General features: G+C 47.1%; 1 protein-coding gene across 2 annotated transcripts; it reads right to left on the bottom strand.

Annotated features, from left to right (window-relative positions):
• Nucleotides 1–5957: 5957 nt before the first annotated feature.
• pex10 (peroxisomal biogenesis factor 10) lies at nucleotides 5958–22801 on the bottom strand. 2 transcript variants are annotated; one of them, XM_083768520.1, is made up of 6 exons: nucleotides 22487–22801; nucleotides 20808–20888; nucleotides 10664–11067; nucleotides 9904–10076; nucleotides 8804–8948; nucleotides 5958–6403 (listed from the first exon to the last, which is right to left on the bottom strand). In XM_083768520.1, exons 1-6 carry the CDS (start codon nucleotides 22596–22598, stop codon nucleotides 6251–6253), a joined length of 1068 nt encoding a protein of 355 aa, XP_083624646.1. In that variant the 5' UTR covers nucleotides 22599–22801; the 3' UTR covers nucleotides 5958–6250. The 2 variants fall into 2 exon arrangements, with proteins under 2 accessions (XP_083624646.1, XP_083624647.1); XM_083768521.1 differs by having other exon boundaries at nucleotides 6261–6801.
• Between the last annotated feature and the right edge of the window lie 117 nt (nucleotides 22802–22918).

Genomic DNA, 22918 nt, shown 5'->3' with positions numbered 1-22918 from the left:
ACGGCCCCCTTTGTTGTCGCGGCCTGTTGCATTGTGGGTACGTTGCCTTAATAGATGTGGTGGTCGGTGTGATTTATACACAGTATTGTTGGTGTGACATAAATTGGTCTTTGTCAGATGTTTTTCTACCAAGGGGCACACGGACAATGACTTAAATGGGTTCCCTGTTACTTCTGGAACTTTCAACACGTCAGTGTTCTTAATATCTCCTGGATGGAGGTAAAGGCTATATGCACCACACAATGGGCTTGACTTGGGGGTCGAACGGCATGGGAAACTGTAAGGTGTTGTTTTTTCACCCTGTTGACTGGTGACTGCCATCTCTGCTGTTCTCTGACATGAAGACAGAGGATCCCGGCCCGTCGTACCCGGCTGCGTTGGGGAATGCTCCGAATGATTGTCAGAGCAGCAGCATCCCCCATCTCCACGGCAAACGCAATTGACAGAGCGTGACATGTTGGCACTGCAAGAAAGTACGTGGCGAGAGGGCTCCTGATTATGCAATGAATGTTTCAGGGAGGACGATAAGACGAGGTCTCCGGAGGAGAGCGGTGCCCGAGGCAGTGCCAGATCCACAGATAAACCCATGTCAACACCCAGCATGGACCCATGCAGGCGCGCAGACGTCCGGGAGGAATCCAGGAGATCATGAAAGGTGGACACGTGTTCCTTTTGCAGTGGGAAGGCTTTGCTTGTAGAGCCCTGCAGGGCACGTTCCACTTCGTGTCTGTTGTTGAGCAATGCAGCAAGATGGGGGTAGAGAAGTGCCGTTTTCAGGCAGAGCGGTGAAGCCTTGGTGTGTGCCCTCTGGGAACAGTGGGAAGTGAAATGCCATCCTCGCTCTCTCTGGTGTTCCCCGTTCATACGTCCATCTTCCATTAGAATATCCCTAGGGTTAGGCACTCTGCAGCATCCAGTGTAAAGATGCTCTAGTCTTCACTTGTTGAATATTGTAGTTTTTGGTTTTAGGGTGGGATATATTTCCATGGTTGTGTCACACACGCAAAGACTCAAATCCTAGCATATTCCGGTTCACTACCTTGTCGATAGGGGAGCTCCAGCTTTGTACACAGTTTTTCCTGTTTCCTTTTTCTACACACGTGTGAAGGCTGCTGGCTGCCTCCCTTGGTCTTTGTCAGGATCTCCTGCCATTCTGCAAAGACACACAGTTGAGTTCAGAGGATTTGTTCAAACAGTTGAATGATGCACTTCACATTCTGAACTTGAGAAAACAAGGTGTCAGTGCAAAAACCCAAGAGACAGAATCACAGAATATCAATAGTACTGCTAAATAGAGCCTACAAACATACAGAGAATAAGTGAAACCATTACCATTCATTATGCAACATTAAAGAGCATCCACTGTGCTGCGTGTTTACTGTTTAGAGGCTGAATGAATGTTCTGTCCATATGGTCTAGACAACCTCGATAAGAGGATCAGTGTGGATTTAGAGGACTACTCATTAGTGGTGTAGTAGTGGACAAGTCCAACATCTGCTGGTGTCGATAATAAAGAGCATTTTCCAAGTTTCTAAGGGTGTATAGCCTAGCTACACTGTAGGTGTACATATTCACCTGATTTAGCTGAATACACACGTTTATGACGTTAAGTTAAGAGTTTTATGTCAATAATGTACAGAGATGAAATTGATTGTTTTCTATTCAAAATTCCAAATAAATGCTTAGCTAAAGTGAGTTAGCCGATTCACAAAAACAAAACAGCTTTGCTGACTTGTCCGTATAGATTTAGCTCAACTTGCTTGTTCAGCCTATTTATCCTATCCTATCGTATCATTAGTGTCACTAACCTCAATTCTAACCTCAATTCAAGTTAGTTTAGTCCTTCTGATATTCTAAGACGTGTGACAATGTTTATGTTTATTAAAGGATCGCCATTAGAGACACATGAAAGAGCCTCTAGTCTTCCTGGGGTCCTAAATAACACAAATACAATACAGATGTACAAGTAAAAATTCACATTAAAACAGGAAAAACTAAATAAAAAATACAAAAACAAATTCACATGATAAAACTATTAATAAACTCAAATACTCAAATCAGTTATATACTTGACAAATTGGCAAGGTATCCTTTGACATTTCTTTTGAAAGTGGTTTTGTTATTTATTGTCGATAATATGTTTTTGGGCAGAGCATTCCAGAGAATTATTGCCCTATATATACCAGTGTTTTTGAGAGTTTGATTTTGGTGTTATTCTTATTCTTATGTTTCCAGAGGCTGCTCCTCTAGTGTTGTGACCATGTTCAGCAGTCATTTTTAACTGGTGAGCCAGGCTGTATGGCTTACCGGTGGTGATGATATTTCGCAGTAGCATTAGGAGACTCACCTCTAATTTCTTTTCCACCATAAGCCATGCAAGATGTTCATGCATATAATCAATACTAGTCCTGTATGAGGAGCCTAATGCCAGACGAGCCGCTTTGTTCTGAGCAACTTGTAACTTTTTCAAATCAGATTTAGTAGCTGCTGACCAGATAACAGGGCAGTATTCTAAGTGTGACAAAACCAAAGAATGGATAACCGATTTCATTATGGAAGGAGAAATGAAAGCAGAACATTTTCTAGCCATACCATTTCCCCTTCCCATTTTGATTACAATATTATTTATATGTTTTGACCAAGATAAAGAGCTATCTATAGTTACTCCCAGAAGTTTTATTGTGTTCACCTGTTCAATTTGTGTGTTGCCAATTGACAATTTTAACTGAGGATTCTTGCCCAACATATATCTAGATCCAAGCACAATGGCCTTTGTCTTGGAAATATTTAGCACAAGCTTGTTACACTCGATCCACTCATGTCTGCTAGAGCTCTGCTTAATGTGTCAGTAACAACTTGCTCAGATGTGTCTGCGCTATATAATGTTGTGTCATCAGCATACATAATTGTATTAACATTCTTTACACAAAGTGGTAGATCATTCGTGAAAATGGAGTATAACAGAGGCCCCAGGCAGCTCCCTTGTGGAACTCCACAGTTAATGGGGTTCCAGTTTGAAAAGCTGCCATTAAAGAAGACCCTCTGTTGCCTCCCTGAGAGATAATGACCAAACCAAGACAATGCATTAGAGGTGAAACCGTAACACTGTAGCTTATCTACAAGCAAAGAATGATCAATTACATCAAATGCTGCACTGAAGTCCAGCATAACAGCACCTACTAATTTCTTATTGTCCATGGAAGATAACCAATCGTCATTCATTTGTAAAAGTGCAGTGCTTGTAGAATGGCCTTCCCTATAAGCATGCTGAAAGGGTGAGAGTAGATTATTAATGGCAAAATAGTCCATGACCTGTTTGAAAACAATCTTTTCCATAATTTTGCTTAGCAACGGTAAAATACTGATAGGACGGCTATTTGGACCAGTAAATGTTTTATTCTTATCTTTTGGAAGTGGAATGATTTTAGCTTCCTTCCATACTGTTGGGTGGACCCCATAGTTTAAACACTGGTTGAATATATGACATATAGGAGTAACCACAGAATTAACAACAATTTTCAATATTCTACTGTCTAAGTTATCAGTACCAGAAGAAGTGGAATCTGCTTGCGACATGATTAATTTCAAAACTGTTTCCCTATCAACTTGATTAAAGCTGAAGAGACAGTTTTTGTCTTTCATAATTTCTTTATAAGTGTACGTGATAGTGACCCATCACTACTTTCTTGACCTTCTCTTAATTTATCAACTTTATTTTTTTTTAATCATTGAAGTGACAAGTTTGACAGCTAGCTCTGGGACAGTGAGGAAGAGATCTGACTGCACGGAAGCTGTTGCTCCGACTCACATATTAGTCATGGTGAGAAATTACAAGATTCCAGACTGAACACATTTTATAAATGTACAGTATGTAAGTGTATCTACGTGCTCAGTAATCACATGATTATACATCTCAGAGTATCCAAAGGAAAATCTGTGAATATAAATCCTTAGATGCATATAATAATGATGTACTTGGTGGTCTGTGGACTTTGTGTGGCAAGAGATAAATGTTAATGTCACAGGATCACAGATTATGTTTTGAGGGCAGGTGTTCTACCAAGCCTAAAACAAGGTCTAAACAAGAGTAAACCTTATGATGCCTAAGTTTACATGCATGCATAGGGAAGGGATGGTAAGAGAACATGGGTACATTCTAACAGCTAACTGCATGGCAGGTATTCACAGATCATGATTTCACTCACTGCTAATAATCTGTCCATGGCACCAGCCTCCCTTTGCTTTGCAGTCCTGCTGCAGATTGTCAGATGTGTCAGGTTGATACATGTCCTGATTCCATCATGCACAAACACCCCAAATATATGCCAAATACTGTAGATAAGAATCGGGCCACAGGTGGTCATGTGCAACGTGCAGATACTTGGTAAACTATTACGCACAGTAGCCCTTCTAGTTGTTAATAAGATCAGCATGAAAAAGAAAAGAAAAAAATATATATACACATACATACACATATTTGCATATTGATACGGTATCCATTTAAACAAAAGCCCCCGGCAAATAAAGCTTGGCCATTATGTTAATATCATAAATGTTGGTATGCGGTCAGGTTTTCAGCTGGCTCAGGGAAGATAGGTGAATGTACTGTATCTGTCTGTGGGCAGGCATACTGTATGCTGTGCCTGTGTGTGCGTTGAGGACTAGAGGTATAGGTATATACTTTTGTTACACTCGCTGTGATACTTGACTGTTGTCTTTTAGCATCAGTGTATTTCTTTATGTATTTTTGAAATGCAATGTATTTTGTAATATAATGTAATGTATTCTGTAATGCTTAAATGTATTCATGACTGGACTCTTGGAAGATTAGCCGAAAGGCTAGAGATCCAAATAAAAATCAAATCATATACATCTCTACAAACTGCAGGTTAACAACCTTGCTGCAATTTGTCAGAGCGATAGCCGATGTTATCAATGCTGTTTAGTTTACCTTCCTTGTCTTCATTGTATCTTTTGACAGGACCCCATTATCAAACAGGAGATAGATAAGCGTAACAACAAATATCCTCACTGGTTAATTTTGACCAGTCTATCTTCCCTGGATTATTATCGATATCAATGTTGACTAAGATGGGTACATTGACAACATTAAGATTCATTACTATTGGCATAAGAGCCAATAGCACACATCTAGTTGTTTATACAGGCATGAGCATCGGAAGTACTACTTAGACAAAGATTAAGCCATGACATTGTGTGCCACACGCATCACTAATAAAAGTAAAAGTATTGTCAGGCAACAGAATTTTACTACATAGTATTATGTCACAATCTTTACAGAACTGAGCCAGGTGCTTAGCAAACAGAATTGTTATCTCATAAATCCAATCACCTATAGCAAACACACAAGTAGTGTCATTGACCTCAATGAAGGATTGAACAAATACTAGTCTGTTCAGAAATTCATCTTCAGATTGTAATGACTCATTGGGTGTGTAGATATTCATAATTGTAAATGTCTTGCCATCATCTATTCATATATCAGAAATAACCAGAGTTCCATAATATTGCCACACAACACGAGGTATTTCTACCCTGTTAATTCTTAGCTGAGATCCGTGGTGGACTCCCCAGCACCATGAAAGCAAAGTTTACATGTATCGAGTTCAGTTCATCCAGGTCTTGCTTAGAATGTCTCCCTAGAGCAGGGGTTCTCAACGTTTTTGGCTGGGGATCTCCGGAAATGCTTTGGCCATGTCTCGCGACCCCTGCCCTGCCCCCTCCCCACCCCCAATACAAATTGACTGCAAAAATAAACGTAATAATAGAAAATAGATCATAAATTAATACTGAAACCAGATATAATCATTAAGGAAAGTTTATGCATGTACTATGTAAACTCTTCATTTCCATTTCCCAGCCATTCAGTTGCAAAAAAACAACATTTCTTTATTATTTTTAATAATTTGGAGACCCCCCAAAATGATTTGGCGACACCCGAGGGGTCGCAACCCACGGGTTGAGAACCCCTGGCCTAGAGTCAACAACCAAGCGTCTTGCTTTGTCAGCAGTCATTGAGTCATTGCATTTAAAAAAATATATATATATATTCTTTTGAATTATGATCACTTCTTGGTTCTAAAAATATGCTACTTTTCCACCCAGAACAAGTTGCAGACATAGGAGCAGAATAACCACTCCCCCTAAATAAGTGCCGTGACATTTTACCAAGGTCTCACACACACACACACACACACACAGAACCCCAGCCTGCTATTTGACATCCTGTCTATGCCCTCCTCCCCCAGGCCAGCATCATGTCCCCGGGGCGACGTAGCTGGTGTGTCTGTGGGAGGTGCAAGTAAATGTCCACATACTTGAAAATATTGTCAGCAACACACTGCATCCCCAGACGGAGACGTGCATCCCACAGGAAGGTAACCTGAGGCTAGCCAGAAGAATTCAGAATTGAATTCTGAAAGTCGTTGATAATCCAAATACAGGTAGAGGACATTCTGGCAGTTCCACTTACAAGGCAGTATCAGACTGATGCAATCCAACATTAAAGGATACCATTCTAAATTAAAATGTTCCCTCAAATAACTTACAGTAAAACAGTTTTACTCCTCTCTATATCCTATAATCATTTTTTACAAAGTTCTCTGTGACGAGTAACGGCTGGAAAATGTCCTTGTTCACCTCGACATGGATTCCAGTGTTAATTGAATATGATTCAGTGCTGGTGAATACAGTCACATTATTTAGCTCTTTCTAATTGTAGTTCCTCAGGTATATAAGTCTGTGAGGCTGGAATTTCTCCCGACACAAGGGGCACTCTGTCTGTAATAAAGAAAAGAAACACATATAGGTCACTTAAGGTGGTTGCACACTGTTGCATTTCTTTCAGGACTGCCTTTTTCACAGAGCTTTCGTCCAGGTGGGTGTGGTTTTGAGGTCATTATTCTGTGAGGTTAGGGTTAAGGTTAGGTTTAGGCATAGTTTGTTAGGTTAAGGTTAGGGTATAGGCGGCATATAACCACACCTACCTGGGCAACAAAAGCTCTATGAAAAAGGCAGTCCCGCATATTTTTCGCTGCATTTGCAGATCTGAAAGTAGACTGACTAACTGTCAGCCTGTCACCAACACCTGCACTAAGCCGCACTAGACGGCTGCGGAAAACGAATAAAATAAATGTTCAGCGGCAGTGTGGAAACATGATTGACATAAAGTGCTGTTGATTTTTTTTTACGTCCTCTGAAATTCCATCCGATATTCGGCCTAAAAAACGCACCAGTGTGCAAACACCTTGACATTTCAATACAGTGCAAACCTAAAACCAAATGAATTGGCATATAATAATAATAATAAAACTTTATTTGTATAGCACCTTTCATGACATGAAATGCAGCTCAAAGTACTTTACAGAACAATGGAGAATAAAAGAAAAGCAAGGCAACGACATTAAAAAACAAGCAGTAATGCAATACAGTGAGGACATGAATAACAAAAAATAAAAGATAAATTAAAAGCAATGTTGTAGAAGTGGGTCTTGAGCTGAGCTTTAAAAATGTCTACAGAGGCTGCCTGACGAAGGTACAGTGGGAGCTTGTTCCATGCCGACGGCCCGTAGAAGCAAAAAGCTGCTTCCCCGTATTTTTTAGTTGCCATTTTTTAGGCAAAGCGAGCAGGCCAGCAGTGGAAGACCTTAGGGGGCGGTTTGGGACATATTTAGGCAGGCAGTCATGTAGGTAGGAAGGTGCGAGACCATTGAGAGCTTTATAGACAAGTAAAATAATTTTAAAATCAATCCTAAAAACAACCGGAAGCCAGTGCAGTGATGCCAAAACTGGAGTAATATGTTCTCTCATCTTAGTTCTAGTTAAAACTCTGGCTGCTGCATTTTGGACAAGTTGTAATCTGTCAGTTGTTTTCTTAGGCAGTCCTGAAAAAAGTGCATTGCAGTAATCAAGCCGAGAAAAAACAAAGGCGTGGATTAGCGTTTTTGCATCGTCCAAGGACAAATAGGCTGTGATTCGTGCAATATTTCTAAGGTGAAAAAAGGCAATCTTGGTAACATGATTAATGTGTGAATTAAAATTCAATTCAGAATCAATAATAACCCCCAGGTTCTTTACTGTACTGCTACTTTCTACAGTCAGGTTACCAAGTCTGCTTATTATTGATTCTTTCTGCTCACTAGAACGATTATGAGAACTTCTGTCTTATCCTCATTTAGCTTGAGAAAGTTCTCACTCATCCAACATTTGATGCTAGACAGACAGGTCAACAGAGGGTCTAAAGCACAGGGATCATCTGGAGCCACAGAGAGATATAGTTGATATAGTAATGAAACTATTGCAGTGGATACAGTATATAGCATAGAGTATCAGTATGTGCACTTTTCTTTTCTTCTTTTTTTTAGGTGGATTAACTGTTACTGAACAAACACACTATAGCAGGGGTGACTATTGAATTTAAACACAGTGCTGGATTATGTTAGAACTGCATGAATTTGGCAGACATGATGACAGACTACTTTACAATGGGGCCAACTATTCATTTTATATTTGTATATTTTCACATTACACATTATATGCATTATGAATATGATTCAAGGCGGACATGTACTCAAATGGTACATATTTATTACCAATAATAGTAGAGTTAAATTATTTTTTGGGGAGTCATTTGTTCTTTCTTTGAGGACCTCGTCACTTTGAGGGCTAGATTGAGATGGTCAAAGCAAAGGACAGCGTCCGAAGCCTTTTTGTTTTGACGCAAAATATCCCTAGGAGAACCTTTGAAGTACTAGAACACTGCTGTGTAGCAGCAGAGACTAACCTTGGTGTTACACCACTCTGTGATGCACTCCCAGCAGAAGAGGTGGCCACAGGGGGTGCAGGTGGAATGCCTCCTCTCCTCCAGACACAAGATGCAGCGGGATGCACTCGGAGAGGAGGAAGATGAGGTCTCTTTGTGCTGAGGACTTCATGTTGGACACAAAGCAGAAGTTCAAATTAGAGTCATATTACAAGCATTATCGTGCAGGCCTGTTTCATACAATACTCTCCCATGAAATGGTTTCACAGAAATTCACACCTTTCGAAACCTTTCAGTAATAGCTCAAGGCCTTGTACTGTACCAATTCTGACACTGACGAAGGGGCCTGCTCACCGAAACGCGTTTGTCTGGTTTGTCTGCTGCGGATCCTCTACATTTTTTATTAAATAAGACTCTTACTACAACGGAGAGTGCAGATTTTATTCTCTTTCTACCCTTCGAATCTGCACCCAGCACACGCCTGAATCCTTAAAAGACTGTTTTTAGTTGAGCGTGCCTTTTCCCTTGACTTACTGTACCATTCACTGAGGCTGTGTAGTGCATGGATGAACTGTGTGGTGTGTCAATAACATTTCACTTTGATACTAACATACATACATTTGACTGTATATTAAAACACTGTATATTAATATACAGTCTAGTACAAAGAAAAGAGTTGAACCCTGTGTGTACAAATGTACCCGAAAGGGTCTATTTGGTTACATTTGTACACTCTCCCTGTACCCAGTGGTGTAAAGTAACTAAGTACATTGTCATTTACTTAAGTACAATTTTGAGGTAGTTGTACTTTACTTGAGTATTTTCAATACTTTTACTTCTACTCCAATACATCTCAGAGGCAAATATTCTACTTTTACTCCACTACATTTATTTGAAAACATTAGTTACTAGTTACTTTGTAGATTTTGACTATTATTAAAAATAATTGGGTGAATGGGCCTTTCAAGTACATTTTAATACCAATACTTTTGTACTTTCATTCAATTAAGTAAATGTTGAATTCCGGACTTTTACTTGTAACGGAGTAGTTCTACATTGCAGGATTGATACTTTTACTTAAGTAAGACATGCGAGTACTTTTTCCACCACTGATTGTATACCTGGGGGACATGTTTCTGTGGAGCTTCCATTCCCGTCTGGCTCTCTGCCTCTGCCTGAAGCTGTTGATCTGCAGGGCCACGGTGAGGGCCAGTTGGAGGAGAGACACGGCCCCGAGCAGCCGGTAGCTGTTCCTGATGACCAGGTCATCTCCCTTCACCCCCAAGACACGCAGCTGCGGAAGAGACGACAATGTCGTTGAGGACCTTGTTGGCTTACAGCAGTGGTAAAAAAAGAGGGGCTTATGTAGTCATATTTAATAAGTTAACTAATTTACACCATTATGTACAAAGGTCATTAAGAAGCTGTTAAACTGAAATGACAGTAATATAAGCCATATCCCCACCACACTATTTATTTTATAATACCATAAAAATGGGTTCCGTTATGTAATTCTTATAACACATTATTAAAGTGACCCTTATGGGTCCATTTGTTTACATTTGTACACTCTGAGTTACAAAGGAGAAGAAAAAATATATATTCACAGCTCTGGCCATAAGCCATATTATCATTATAGACCGTTAATGGCTTTATCTTTTACAGCGTGGACCTGCAGGAGGCTAGCCGTCTGAAGACAGGGTAGTCCACAGAAGTACTTTTTGAGTCTGTCTGGATCTAATCTACCAAACCACTGGACTAATCAGTGGCAGACGTTGTCCAATGCTGTGAATAGAATTTATCCATTTGCAACTCTGAGAGTTACAAATAAACATTCAGAGTAAAAACACCTAGAATTACAAGCAGACATAAAACACCTACGTAGCCGACACCGGAGGTTCTCTTGGACAGGTGATAGAAGGCCCCGCTGACGTAGAACAAAGCCACGTGGACCCTGTGCAGGAGGCCGAGGCCCTGCTGGACGGCCAGCACGGCAGGCGCGCACGCCTTCCTCTGGCGCTCCGACAGCAGCCCCACGGCCCTCTGAACCCACGTCCTCAGCCAGGCTCCGGGGCCCCAAAGGTTGGACACTCTGCTGCCGCCACGTCTCTCCCCCCCGCCGGCCTCCAGCTCATTCTCCAGGCATACCAGGACCTTGTCCAGGAGGTAAGGCACGAAGGTGTGGAGGAGAACCAGGAGGCCTCGTCGGGCGCCGGACGGGACGCGACGTTTGCTGGGGTCCACTTGGATGATGTTGACGTACTCCTCGCCCAGGGTTTGGTAACCTGGAGATGCAAATCTTGTTAGGGGCAATCATAAATGGTGCATTTATATAGTACCTTTATCCAAGGCGCTTTACATAGATTGTGCATTACATTCACCCATTCACACACACATTCATTCATACTAGAGCTGGGATACCCGACCGAAACCCGACGGGTCCCGTCGGTACCCGACGGGTCGGGCTAGGGTAAGGCTCATTATCATAATTGGTCGTCAGGCTTCGGTTCGGGCAACCATGCTGTTGATATATAGAAAATAAAGTGTAAATATGAATAAAAACGATCCGACTAGTCTGTCTCTCTGTGTGTTTCCTGGTTAACCAGGACGCATGGTGCACTTTAGAGTAGCCTTTATATTAAGGTGGTGCAGCGCGACAATGCTCTGTCTGCAAGCAGCAGCACCGCTTGCAAGTTGCAACAACGCAAGCTCGCAACGCACATGCTGCAAGCAGCAGCAGCAGCAGCGAACGTAGCCCCATGTGAAATTGTGAACCTCAGTTCACTAAGCTAATTCTGTAGGTCTGAAGCTACAGAATGATCGTAGGGATCCGAGGCTACATTATATGGGGCGCAGCTGGAAGAACCACTGAAGAGAGGAGGACGGCGTTAGCCTAGGTTGAACTCACCCACGGCGGATGCAATCCTCCTCCTCCATGACAACATGTAAACCGCGATTTTTGGATTCATATAAATAGTTTGATTTATTAGATGTTGAACAGTGAAGAGTTGAGTAGTTACTTGATCCTGCCCATGGACCATGGCAAATTAGGCTACCAATAATCGCCTCCCGCTGGCGCGGATTGTTTGATTGAATAGCAGTTTGCAACTTTGCACGAACAGGCTGTGTGGATTAAATATTGCCAATGCATAGTTGCCGATGTCAAATCAATCATCAATGCTGGTATAAAACTGCAGGAGTGTGTGTGTGTGTGTAATAATGACGGTGTGTATGCAACTGACTGCGCACAGTGCTGTGCAGTGTGCTTTGTAGTGTGCACGGCGTGTTATACTATAGCTATTTATTAATCAACGTAGTAGGCTAGGCTATATAAAACGGACCCCTTTCATGGTAATTTACAAGACATATAGTGTGGCATAATATGTCTAAAGGTAACAGCCAGGCAAGCTGTATGCTGTCAGTGGAATTATCAAAGTGCCTTCCTCAAAAACAAAAAGTGTCGGGTATCCCGATCCCTCTAATTCATACAGCGATGGCGGCGGGAAACCATGCAAGGCACCAACCAGCACATCAGCAGCAATTAGGGGTTCAGTAGCCTCGGAAACCCAGTGACTTGCTCAAGGACACCCGGGTTCGAACTGGCAACCTTGCAGTTACCATCCAGCCACTCTACCCCTGAGCCACCGCCGCACCAGTTACCATCCAGCCACTCTACCCCTGAGCCACCGCCGCACCAGTTACCATCCAGCCACTCTACCCCTGAGCCACCGCCGCACCAGTTACCATCCAGCCACTCTACCCCTGAGCCACCGCCGCACCTGTTACCATCCAGCCACTCTACCCCTGAGCCACCGCCGCACCTGTTACCATCCAGCCACTCTACCCCTGAGCCACCGCCGCACCAGTTACCATCCAGCCACTCTACCCCTGAGCCACCGCCGCACCTGTTACCATCCAGCCACTCTACCCCTGAGCCACCGCCGCACCAGTTACCATCCAGCCACTCTACCCGAGCCACCGCCGCACCTGTTACCATCCAGCCACTCTACCCGAGCCACCGCCGCACCAGTTACCATCCAGCCACTCTACCCCTGAGCCACCGCCGCACCAGTTACCATCCAGCCACTCTACCCGAGCCACCGCCGCACCAGTTACCATCCAGCCACTCTACCCCTGAGCCACCGCCGCACCAGTTACCATCCAGCCACTCTACCCCTGAGCCACCGCCGCACCAGTTACCATCCAGCCACTCTACCCCTGAGCCACCGCCGCACCTGTTACCATCCAGCCACTCTACCCCTGAGCCACCGCCGCACCTGTTACCATCCAGCCACTCTACCCCTGAGCCACCGCCGCACCAGTTACCATCCAGCCACTCTACCCCTGAGCCACCGCCGCACCTGTTACCATCCAGCCACTCTACCCCTGAGCCACCGCCGCACCAGTTACCATCCAGCCACTCTACCCCTGAGCCACCGCCGCACCTGTTTATCTAAGCTCATCTCGCTCAAGAATCGCCTAAGGGTGGCGCCATTTCCATGGTGCCAACACAGAATAAATCCATATACTCACGAAACAATACTGATTGGGTCGTGCAGCTGTCTGTCACGACTGTGGCTGCAAGCTCCGCCCAGAGCCTATAAAGCAGCACACAGCCGGAAAAGACGTCATTCCTGCCTTTTTCTGCGCTAACACAGATTTTCTAAGACTACCACTTCCATAACTCCGTTGAGACTTTTATTCCCCCTGGACGAGTGCTTCACTTGTACCATGGAATTCGCGGTGGAAACCCGGTGGTCTTACACTCACGAGAACGAAACGCAGTAAGTTTCAGAAACAATAAAAAAGGGGCTTTTTTCCTGTCAGTGCTGTGAAGCCTCTCGGACATAGCCCCGTTAGCCTTGGCTAACACTAGCTTAGCTTTAGCCTAGCTGTTGACAAACGCTAGCTTAGCTGTGGCTCAGCCTAACCAGTGTCGGGAGACCTCGCGTTAGCCGCGAAGCCCTGCCTGGACCGTGGAACAAGAGCCAGCCGACGATAGACAAGACACAGCCGCTCGTCGGAAAGAAGTTCAGCCCGGCGACCCGCGGAAGTCAACCTGTACTGCTCTGCTAACGGTGAGTTGATAAACCTCCGCTTTGCAACCCCAGTTAGCTCTGTTTTCTCCCCTGTTTTCTCTACACTATCGTCGGAAACCTTGAGGGACCCTACTAGCTAAAACGCAGTTTTCACAGACTCCCTCGGCCCGCGCTGACCCACGTTCTTTCCCGCCACGTTGTGTCGTAAGACCCCGTCGGCTCGGAAGCCCGTTCCACGGCTATCACAGGCTCCCACACGGCCGCAAGGCCTAGCGCTAGATCGGCGACGCACGTTGCTCCGCGCCGAAAGGCCCTAGCTACTAGCTAGCTACTATCTAGCTGCCCTCTGGCTACTTCTAGCCTCCTCTAGCTGCTATCAGCTACTCCTGTTGCTTCTAGCTACTGTTGACTGCCCCTGGCTCTTGGTGTGTGTTTCTGTAGCTGTTTATAGTGACTTCTAACGTCATCTGGCTACACCTAGCCACTTTGTAGCTGTATTCTAGCGACTTCTAGCTACTTCTAGCGGATCTAGCGGATTCTAGCTACTTTTTCTCCAGACTTCTGGAGAACACTGCGCTTGGCCTACAAAACTCTCTCCGTGTGTCGGAAGACCCTGGTTAGTTTTCTAGCCTTTACTACACCTCAGTGGACAGTTGGAAAACTAAACTAGGCAACATGGCTACTGGCGGTGACGCTACACAACACAACCAGACCCAGGAGGACCCTCAGTGGGTATGTTTCAGTCGCAACTGCAACAGAACCCGGGCAACAGACAACCCGCATAAGCAGCAAGCTGCAACGCTGTTTCGCTTGCTACCGGTGTTTCTAGCTAATCCTCGGCCGCTAGGCGTTGATTTTAGCGCCACCAACAACAAGCAACCACCGTAGCCGGGTTACGACGCTAGCTTGCTATCCAGCCGCAGCTTCGCTAGCCTTCCTAGGTTAGCTAGCTCCCGCTAATGCAGCTATAGCCTTTTAGCTCCGCTAGACACTAGCTAGTTTCCAGCCGTCAGGCGTTAACTACAGCTTCTCTAGCTTCTCTTTGGCACGGTTGTTTTTGCTATCGAAGGCCACAGGCCTGCTCTACGCAACCCGCACTACCCGACGAACCGCCGCATCGCTCTGTGTCGTCAGACCTAAACAGCACCAGCCCGACGGCCGCGCTACGCGAGCCCCAGGCTTTGCGGCCTTCCCGTAGTCCGGCGCCTTTTCTTTCACGCAACTAAACAGCTTCTCTGGCCACCACAGTTTCACAACGTGGTCGTCTCTGTTTAGACAGCTGATTTTCAGTGGAGCACCACGAGTCCTACTCTTCTACTCCACCACCACTTTTCCTTTTTTATAATTTTTATATTATAACTTAAAGGAGAAGTGCTTCTACAATGTCTTGAACTGCTGGTTCCTTCTTTAAGCTACAACTGTGCTTGACCTACAAGACTCTTCCCTGTGTCGGAAGACCCTGGTTAGTTTTCTAGCCTTATTACACCTCAGTGGACAGTTGGAAAACTACACTAGGCAACATGGCTACTGGCGGTGACGCTACACAGCACAACCAGACCCAGGAGGACCTTCAGCAGCGGTGACAACAGCCCTCCCGGGTTCCCGAGGAGGAACGCCACCGGGAATTTCTCATGCAACTGCAGCAACCTGCTGTCCCCTGAGGACAGTCACTCTCGCTGCATGGTTTGCCTGCTCGCCAGCATGCTCGCCAGGCTCTCGAGACCTCTGGTCTCTACCCCTGCTGCTTCTGCTTCGCGGACGGGGAGAAAAGCTGACGCATCTCACGCGTCGAGAGTCACCAAGACAGGTCCCTGGTCGACACCTCCGAGCCCGGCTGTCCCGACCAGCCCCAAACTTCGAGGCCTAGGCCCACCACCTCGTCCTCTCTCTCCAGACCCCTCAACCTTGACGCGTCTCAGAGACACCATGACGAGTCCTTCCTGGGCTCCTCCCCTGCCAGGAAGGCGGCTCGGACCGCCAGCAACAAGCTCCACACGCTCTTCACCACACTGGTAAACAGGCCTGTGGAGCCAGACCCGAGACATCAGCCAGGCCTCACCGGCTGGCTCTGGGTGCTGCTCTCCCTCCAGCGGGATCTCGTCGGCCCACCAACGAGGCTCCCCCGAGCCGGGTGGTTGCGACAACGAGATGTCGGATGCAGTCCTAGGCCTCCACCGACAACTACCGCTGCTACTACTTCACGCAGCGGCCGAAGGCACGAGTCTCACTCGACGTGGTTCCCCAGCGACCCTCGACTACCGACTGCTTCCCTCAACATTACAGGTATGTACATTGTGAAGCTAGGGTTGTTTAGCTATTTAGCTAACTTTTTCGAGGTCGGGAGTAGCAACCTCGTTGGATGGCCGATGCCACCCTAGCATGCTTAGCATTCTAGATAGGCTGCTTTTCAAGGTGGACGACGGACAGCGAGCTTCTCCAAGAGCTCCCTCCGCACGCCAACCCCGACACACCAGCGGTGGTAGGGGTGGCCGCTCTGGCTCCAAGCCCCACCAGGAGAGGGCAGGAGGCCAGCTGGCACCGTCCGGTGCCTCGGCCAGCACCCCCAACCGTGACAGACGCCCGGCTGGGCGTGGCCACGGCCGCCCGCCCCATGGCCCCAGACGAGGCCAGGGCAGAGGCCGTGGGGAGCCACAGAGCAAATGACGCCGTCCCCGTCCCAGGGGAGACGAGACCAGACGTCTCCCCTCCCCCCCCTGAGCCTGGATTTGAGTATTCTTCTCACACTCAGACCGCCCAGGAAGAGGCGGGGGCTCACGATGCGGAGCATCACCACGGGTGCGGCCGATCATCGACATGTTGTTGTTTCCAATGTTGTACCTGTTTTATTTCCTGTAATGAAGGCCTTCACGCCATTAAAACAAACAACGACAACAACATCGGGGGGACATGAACCCACTGCCAGGAGTAGCCCCCGGGCTCTCCGACAGTGGGGCGGGACCTTGGCCTTGTGGCGGGCCTAAACGCCACTGGCAGGACGGGTCATGCCGAAAATTTCTCTGGTCCACCAGGAGGCGCCAGCCCTGCGCGACGACGCGCTCCCCTGGCGATGGAGAACCCCCTTGCGCGTCGCCTGACACAGTGGGAACTGTGCGGAGCGTCTCCTTGGGTTCTCCGCACCATAGCGAGAGGTTACAGGCTCCAGTTCGCTATGAGACCCCCTGCATTCGGAGAAATCCTCTACTCCGATGCACGCGGCGAAGCGGGTCAGGTTCTCCAGCAGGAGATCAACTCTCTGCTGGAGAAGAAGGCTGTCAGAGAGGTACCCCTGAGCCAGAGTCGCAGCGGGTTTTACTCACGCTACTTCCTGGCCAAGAAGAAGGGGGGGGGGGCTGCGTCCAATCATGGACCTACGAGCTCTCAATCGGTACCTCAAGTCCTTCCGCTTCAAGATGCTGACAGCCAAGTCTCTTGTGCGCTCTATACGCATGAACGACTGGTTCACATCTATAGACCTGAAAGACGCCTACTTTCACATCCCTATCTACCCACCTCACAGGAAGTTCCTGAGGTTTGGTTTCAAGGGGAAGGTGTACGAATACACGGTTCTCCCTTTCGGGATGTCCCTGAGCCCCAGGGTGTTCGTCAAATGCACCGAGACGGCTCTGGCCCCTCTGCGGCGACGAGGTCTACGTGTAGCAAGCTACATCGACGACTGGCTTCTGAGCGCAGGCTCGCCACAGGAGGCACTATGGAACACCACTCGGGTGGTGTCCCATATGTCCTCCCTAGGGTTCACCATAAATCACGAGAAGAGTGTTATGGTGCCCGCCCAGTCGATCAACTTCATAGGCATAGCACTGGATTCAGTCTCCTTCACGGCTCGGTTGAGCCCGGAGAGGATCGACGCCTTCCTGAAGTGCGTGGCCCTGTTCCAGAGAGGACACAGACTGCCACTCAGAATCTGCCTACGTATGGCGGGACTGATGGCGTCGGCCATCTCCCTGGTGCGGTTGGGCAGACTCCACATGAGACCCTTTCAGCGCTGGTTGAGGTCTCTACGGGTGCCCACCAGATTCCTCTCGCGGCGAGTGACAATCCCCGGGGAATGCACGCTCGCCCTGAGGTGGTGGTCGGACAGACGGACCCTGACGGAGGGAGTCCCCCTTGGTTTACCGTTGGCCAGGAAGGTCGTCACTACGGACGCGAGCCTGAGTGGGTGGGGGGCCACCCACGAAGGCAGGTCGGCCAGAGGGATATGGGATGGAACCTTGAGGTCCGCCCACATCAATTATCTGGAACTCCTAGCGGTCTTCCTCGCGCTGCAAGCGTTCGAGCCGCTCATACGGGGTTGTCATGTCCTCGTCCGTACCGACAACACGACAACGATGTGCTACATCAACAGGCAGGGTGGACTGAGGTCCTTACGCCTGCACACGTTGGCATACAGGCTTTTGACTTGGTGCGACGGGCGTCTTCTGTCACTGACAGCCTGCCACGTCCCGGGACTACTGAACGCGGGTGCAGACCTGTTGTCCAGAGGTCCCCTCCGTTACGGCAACTGGTCCCTACACCCGGGTGTAGTGGAACAGATCTGGGACAGGTTCGGGACTCCGGTGGCAGACCTGTTCGCTACAGACGAGAACAAGAAGTGTCCACTCTTTTTCTCCCTGAAAGGCTCGCCAACTTTGGGACTGGACGCGATGGCACATCGGTGGCCTCGGGGCCTACTCTATGCCTTCCCTCCACTAGAGCTGATTCCCTTCACCTTAGCCAGGGTGAGGGTTCAGGGCTCGGACGTGCTACTAGTGGCTCCAGCCCGAGGGTCCTGGAGACAGGACATTTTTCCCCTCCTCTACGACCAGCCTTGGCGGCTCCCTCTGTGGAGGGATCTGCTTACCCAGGCGGGTCGCGAGATATTCCATCCGCGCCCACAGGACTTAGACCTCTGGGTGTGCCTGGTGAGGGGTCGACTCTAATAGCCACAGGCTTGCCCCCTAGGGTCATTGAGATGATCTTGGGGGCCAGGGCCCCTTCGACTAGACAGCGGTACAACACGGCTTGGAACGTGTTTGTGCGCTGGTGTGCGGCGAGGCCGGAACGGGCCGTTCATTTTCAGGCCTCGGTGGTTCTTATCCTAACCTTCTTGCAAGAATTATTGGATAGACACTTGGGGAACTCCTCAGTGAAACTCAACCTGGCGGCCATATCGGCCTACCATGTGGGTATGGACAACAGACCAATAAGTGAGAACTTATTGATTCGACAGTTCATGAGGGGTGTCAAGCGTGCTCGGCCGGTATCTAGATCCTTAGTTCCCTCCTGGGATCTGACCTTGGTACTGCACGCTCTGTCGAGAGCCCCCTTCGAACCGCTGGACACGGTGGGTTTGAAGTTTCTCTCACTTAAGACTGCCCTGCTGGTCGCCTTGACTACAGCGAAGCGATCTAGTGACATGCACGCGCTCTCGGTGAGTCCAAGCTGCATGAGATTTAGTGGGAACGGTACCAGGGTTTCGCTCAGGCCGAACCTGTCGTTCCTGCCCAAGAACTTTCCTTCCGGAGTTACTCCGGTAGACTTGGCAGCTTTCCACCCGCCCCCTTTCGCATCGGCGGAAGACGAGAGGCTGAACAGTCTCTGTCCGGTCAGGGCGCTGAAACTGTATGTAGACAAGACTGCTGCCTTTAGGAAGGGCAATCAGTTGTTTGTCGCATGGGACCCTCAGAGAAGGGGGAATCCCATAACCATGGTGAGACTTTCACAATGGGTTGTGGAAGCCATACAGTTGACCTATGCCGAGAGTGGTACACAACCCCCGGAGGGTTTGCGGGCTCACTCTACGAGAGGCATGTCTGCATCCTGGGCTCTTGCGAAGGGAGCATCACTTCAGGATGTGTGTACGGCGGCGAGTTGGTCGTCCCCTTCGACTTTCGCCACGTACTATAACTTGGACGTGGCATCTCTTGGAATTGCTCACGCCGTTCTGGGAGCTGCCGCTAGGTGATGGGACAGTTGGGAACAACGGTCACACACGCGCACTTCAGGAGATAGAGCCTAGGGCATATGAGATGGGGAACCATCAGCCCGCGTCTGAGTGCTTAGACAGTTTTCACTGGCTAGCTCCTTAGGTAGGTTCTTGTCTACTGGGCCTGTGGTCCAGATAGCCTCCTTGCCTTTCCTTCTCCCCACGGGCAGGGGACTGCTGGGGGAGGGGTCCCGGGTCGGGCCTCCTTTTCAACTGGTGGTAGTGATACGGGGGGTTTATGTACACCCTTAGGCGATTCTTGAGCGAGATGAGCTTAGATAAACTCTGGGTTACTTTAGTAACCTCAGTTTATCAAGCGAATCGAGCGAGAGAATCGCCCTTACTACCCTTCTTGCTTAGAAAGAGCACAGAAAAAGGACTGGTTGATAGGAATGACGTCTTTTCCGGCTGTGTGCTGCTTTATAGGCTCTGGGCGGAGCTTGCAGCCACAGTCGTGACAGACAGCTGCACGACCCAATCAGTATTGTTTCGTGAGTATATGGATTTATTCTGTGTTGGCACCATGGAAATGGCGCCACCCTTAGGCGATTCTCTCGCTCGATTCGCTTGATAAACTGAGGTTACTAAAGTAACCCAGAGTTACCATCCAGCCACTCTACCCGAGCCACCGCCGCACCTGTTACCATCCAGCCACTCTACCCCTGAGCCACCGCCGCACCTGTTACCATCCAGCCACTCTACCCCTGAGCCACCGCCGCACCAGTTACCATCCAGCCACTCTACCCCTGAGCCACCGCCGCACCAGTTACCATCCAGCCACTCTACCCCTGAGCCACCGCCGCACCGGCTCATCATGTCAAGATATCAACATAATCTTTCTAATACTTACTAACACTAAAGCAACTTGTTTTACATAAGTTAATTATGTGTGACAGACAGGCCTCTCCTGTTTTTAGCTCCCTTACCCATGCCATCTATAATCATTATTAATTTTCATTTGCATGGACGATTGAATATCATTGGCATTGAATATTGCAACTACCTGAAAATGTGGTCAAACCATAGTATGCAAGGTCGGAAAATAGCTCGATCTCTTTCCTCCAGTCTAGCCATCGTTTGGACCCTATACAGAATAAAAGAAAATGTTAAACTTTCAAATAAGCAAACCACACCTACTGTAGAGGTAATTACTATGATCAATGTAATTCTAATAGCATGGCATTAGACCCTTCCTGTGAAAGTGAACAGTGTGCAACATCAACAGACATGGATGCTGCACAAGAACAAGAAACAAATGCAGTGCAGAGACAGTGGTGGAAACTTAGCCGCAATTTGCAACTCTAGATTTTTTTTACAATCTGTTGAATCTAGAGTTGCAACACCCTCCATCCACTTCCTATTCATGATTTTCGGTTTCTGATCTGCTGGTCTTAAATGACGTTAAACTCACCAACATTGCAGCTGTAGTCCAAGCTTGAATTATCCTCTTTCAATCTGCCGAGCTTGTTTTTCATAAAAATCCACCGTAGACATGTTATGAGTTACTTTCTGTCCAAAATATTCCAAGAGTGACATTTCCGAGCCGCCATTTGTATTTTTGCAACGTGCCGTAAAACAAGATGTGAGGGGGAGCGCTTGTTTAATAGAAGGCTGTGTGTGATGGGGCGTCGCACTGTGTCTGCCTCTTCTTTGGGTGTCTTACCTGCGCAGGTAAGATTCTATTAAACAAGCGCTCCCCCTCACATCTTGTTTTACGGCACGTTGCAAAAATACAAATGGCGGCTCGGAAATGTCACTCTTGGAATATTTTGGACAGAAAGTAACTCATAACATGTCTACGGTGGATTTTTATGAAAAACAAGCTCGGCAGATTGAAAGAGGATAATTCAAGCTTGGACTACAGCTGCAATGTTGGTGAGTTTAACGTCATTTAAGACCAGCAGATCAGAAACCGAAAATCATGAATAGGAAGTGGATGGAGGGTGTTGCAACTCTAGATTCAACAGATTGTAAAAAAAATCTAGAGTTGCAAATTGCGGCTAGTGGAAACTCAGATTTTGAAGTAAAACTAGCAAATGTCATTTCACACATAGCTTAGCATGCATAATGTCTTCATCACTTTATTGTGGCAGCTGGTAAAGGTGGGTTTGTGTTGCTGTGTAGCTTTCAACTTAGAATAATAATACCAAGTATGTAACATTTAATGTTTTATATTAATAATGCACATGGACAATGCGAAAATTCAAAATGAGTTAAGAAATACCTCTCAGGTAGTAGAGCACAGCACAGGCATAGCATATTATGATTGATTAATTGATTGAAATATTAAACAGTTTGCAGAATTAAAAAACCCAATAAAGCATTTACACTTGTTTACAAAAGGGTCCACCTTCATACGTAGCATAGCATATATAAAGTATCGAAAAGTAGACATTCCCGCTACTGTGTAGTAGAGAGCAACGTTTCTGACATTTTTTAGACCAGCCCGGTTCGGTTCGGATTGGGCTGACCCCAGGGGGTTCCGAGAGGGGCTAAGAGCAACGTAGTGTGTAATGTCACTTGTGTAATCAAAACACACACAAGCTGACGGTGATTAGTTTAAGTCGGAACAGGTGTGGTGTACGCAACAACAGTGTCAGTGTCAGTCAGTACATTAAACTAAGGTGCATTAAACAGACAGATAACTTCTGGAGATACGCAGCAGCACTGCAGCAGACTTACCAGCGATGGTGTGAAAAGCCTCATTGGCGTTGTTCCTCAGATAGGTTTGATAATATTCATCCTTTTGACTGGACCTGATCAACTGAGACTGGTTGGCATCCACCAGAGACATCGCTGCAGCAGGCTAACATTAGCTGCTATCCTGCTATCTTATCTTGGCGTGCAATGCATGGTACGACAATGACAGCAGAATGAGGCGCAAAGCGCTGTACGAACAAGTCAAGTGGACGACCATTCAGATATTTTACTTAAATAAATTGAAGTAGCGTAATCATGTGCTGTCTAGGCTGCTTTAGCAATCCGGAAAAACAAGCGTGCAGCATTCCTTACTCTGGAAAAGCAAACATGCACGGGTACAGAACTCCTATGGCTCACAGCCCCACTTTGTGGCTGGACGCAGCCATTACAAGCGCTTCACTTTGATGTCTGACT

The sequence above is a fragment of the Protomyctophum parallelum genome (genome assembly GCF_964188405.1).
Source record: "Protomyctophum parallelum genome assembly, chromosome: 7".
Classification (NCBI taxonomy): domain Eukaryota; kingdom Metazoa; phylum Chordata; class Actinopteri; order Myctophiformes; family Myctophidae; genus Protomyctophum; species Protomyctophum parallelum.
This window is presented reverse-complemented; position numbering and strand designations above follow the sequence as displayed.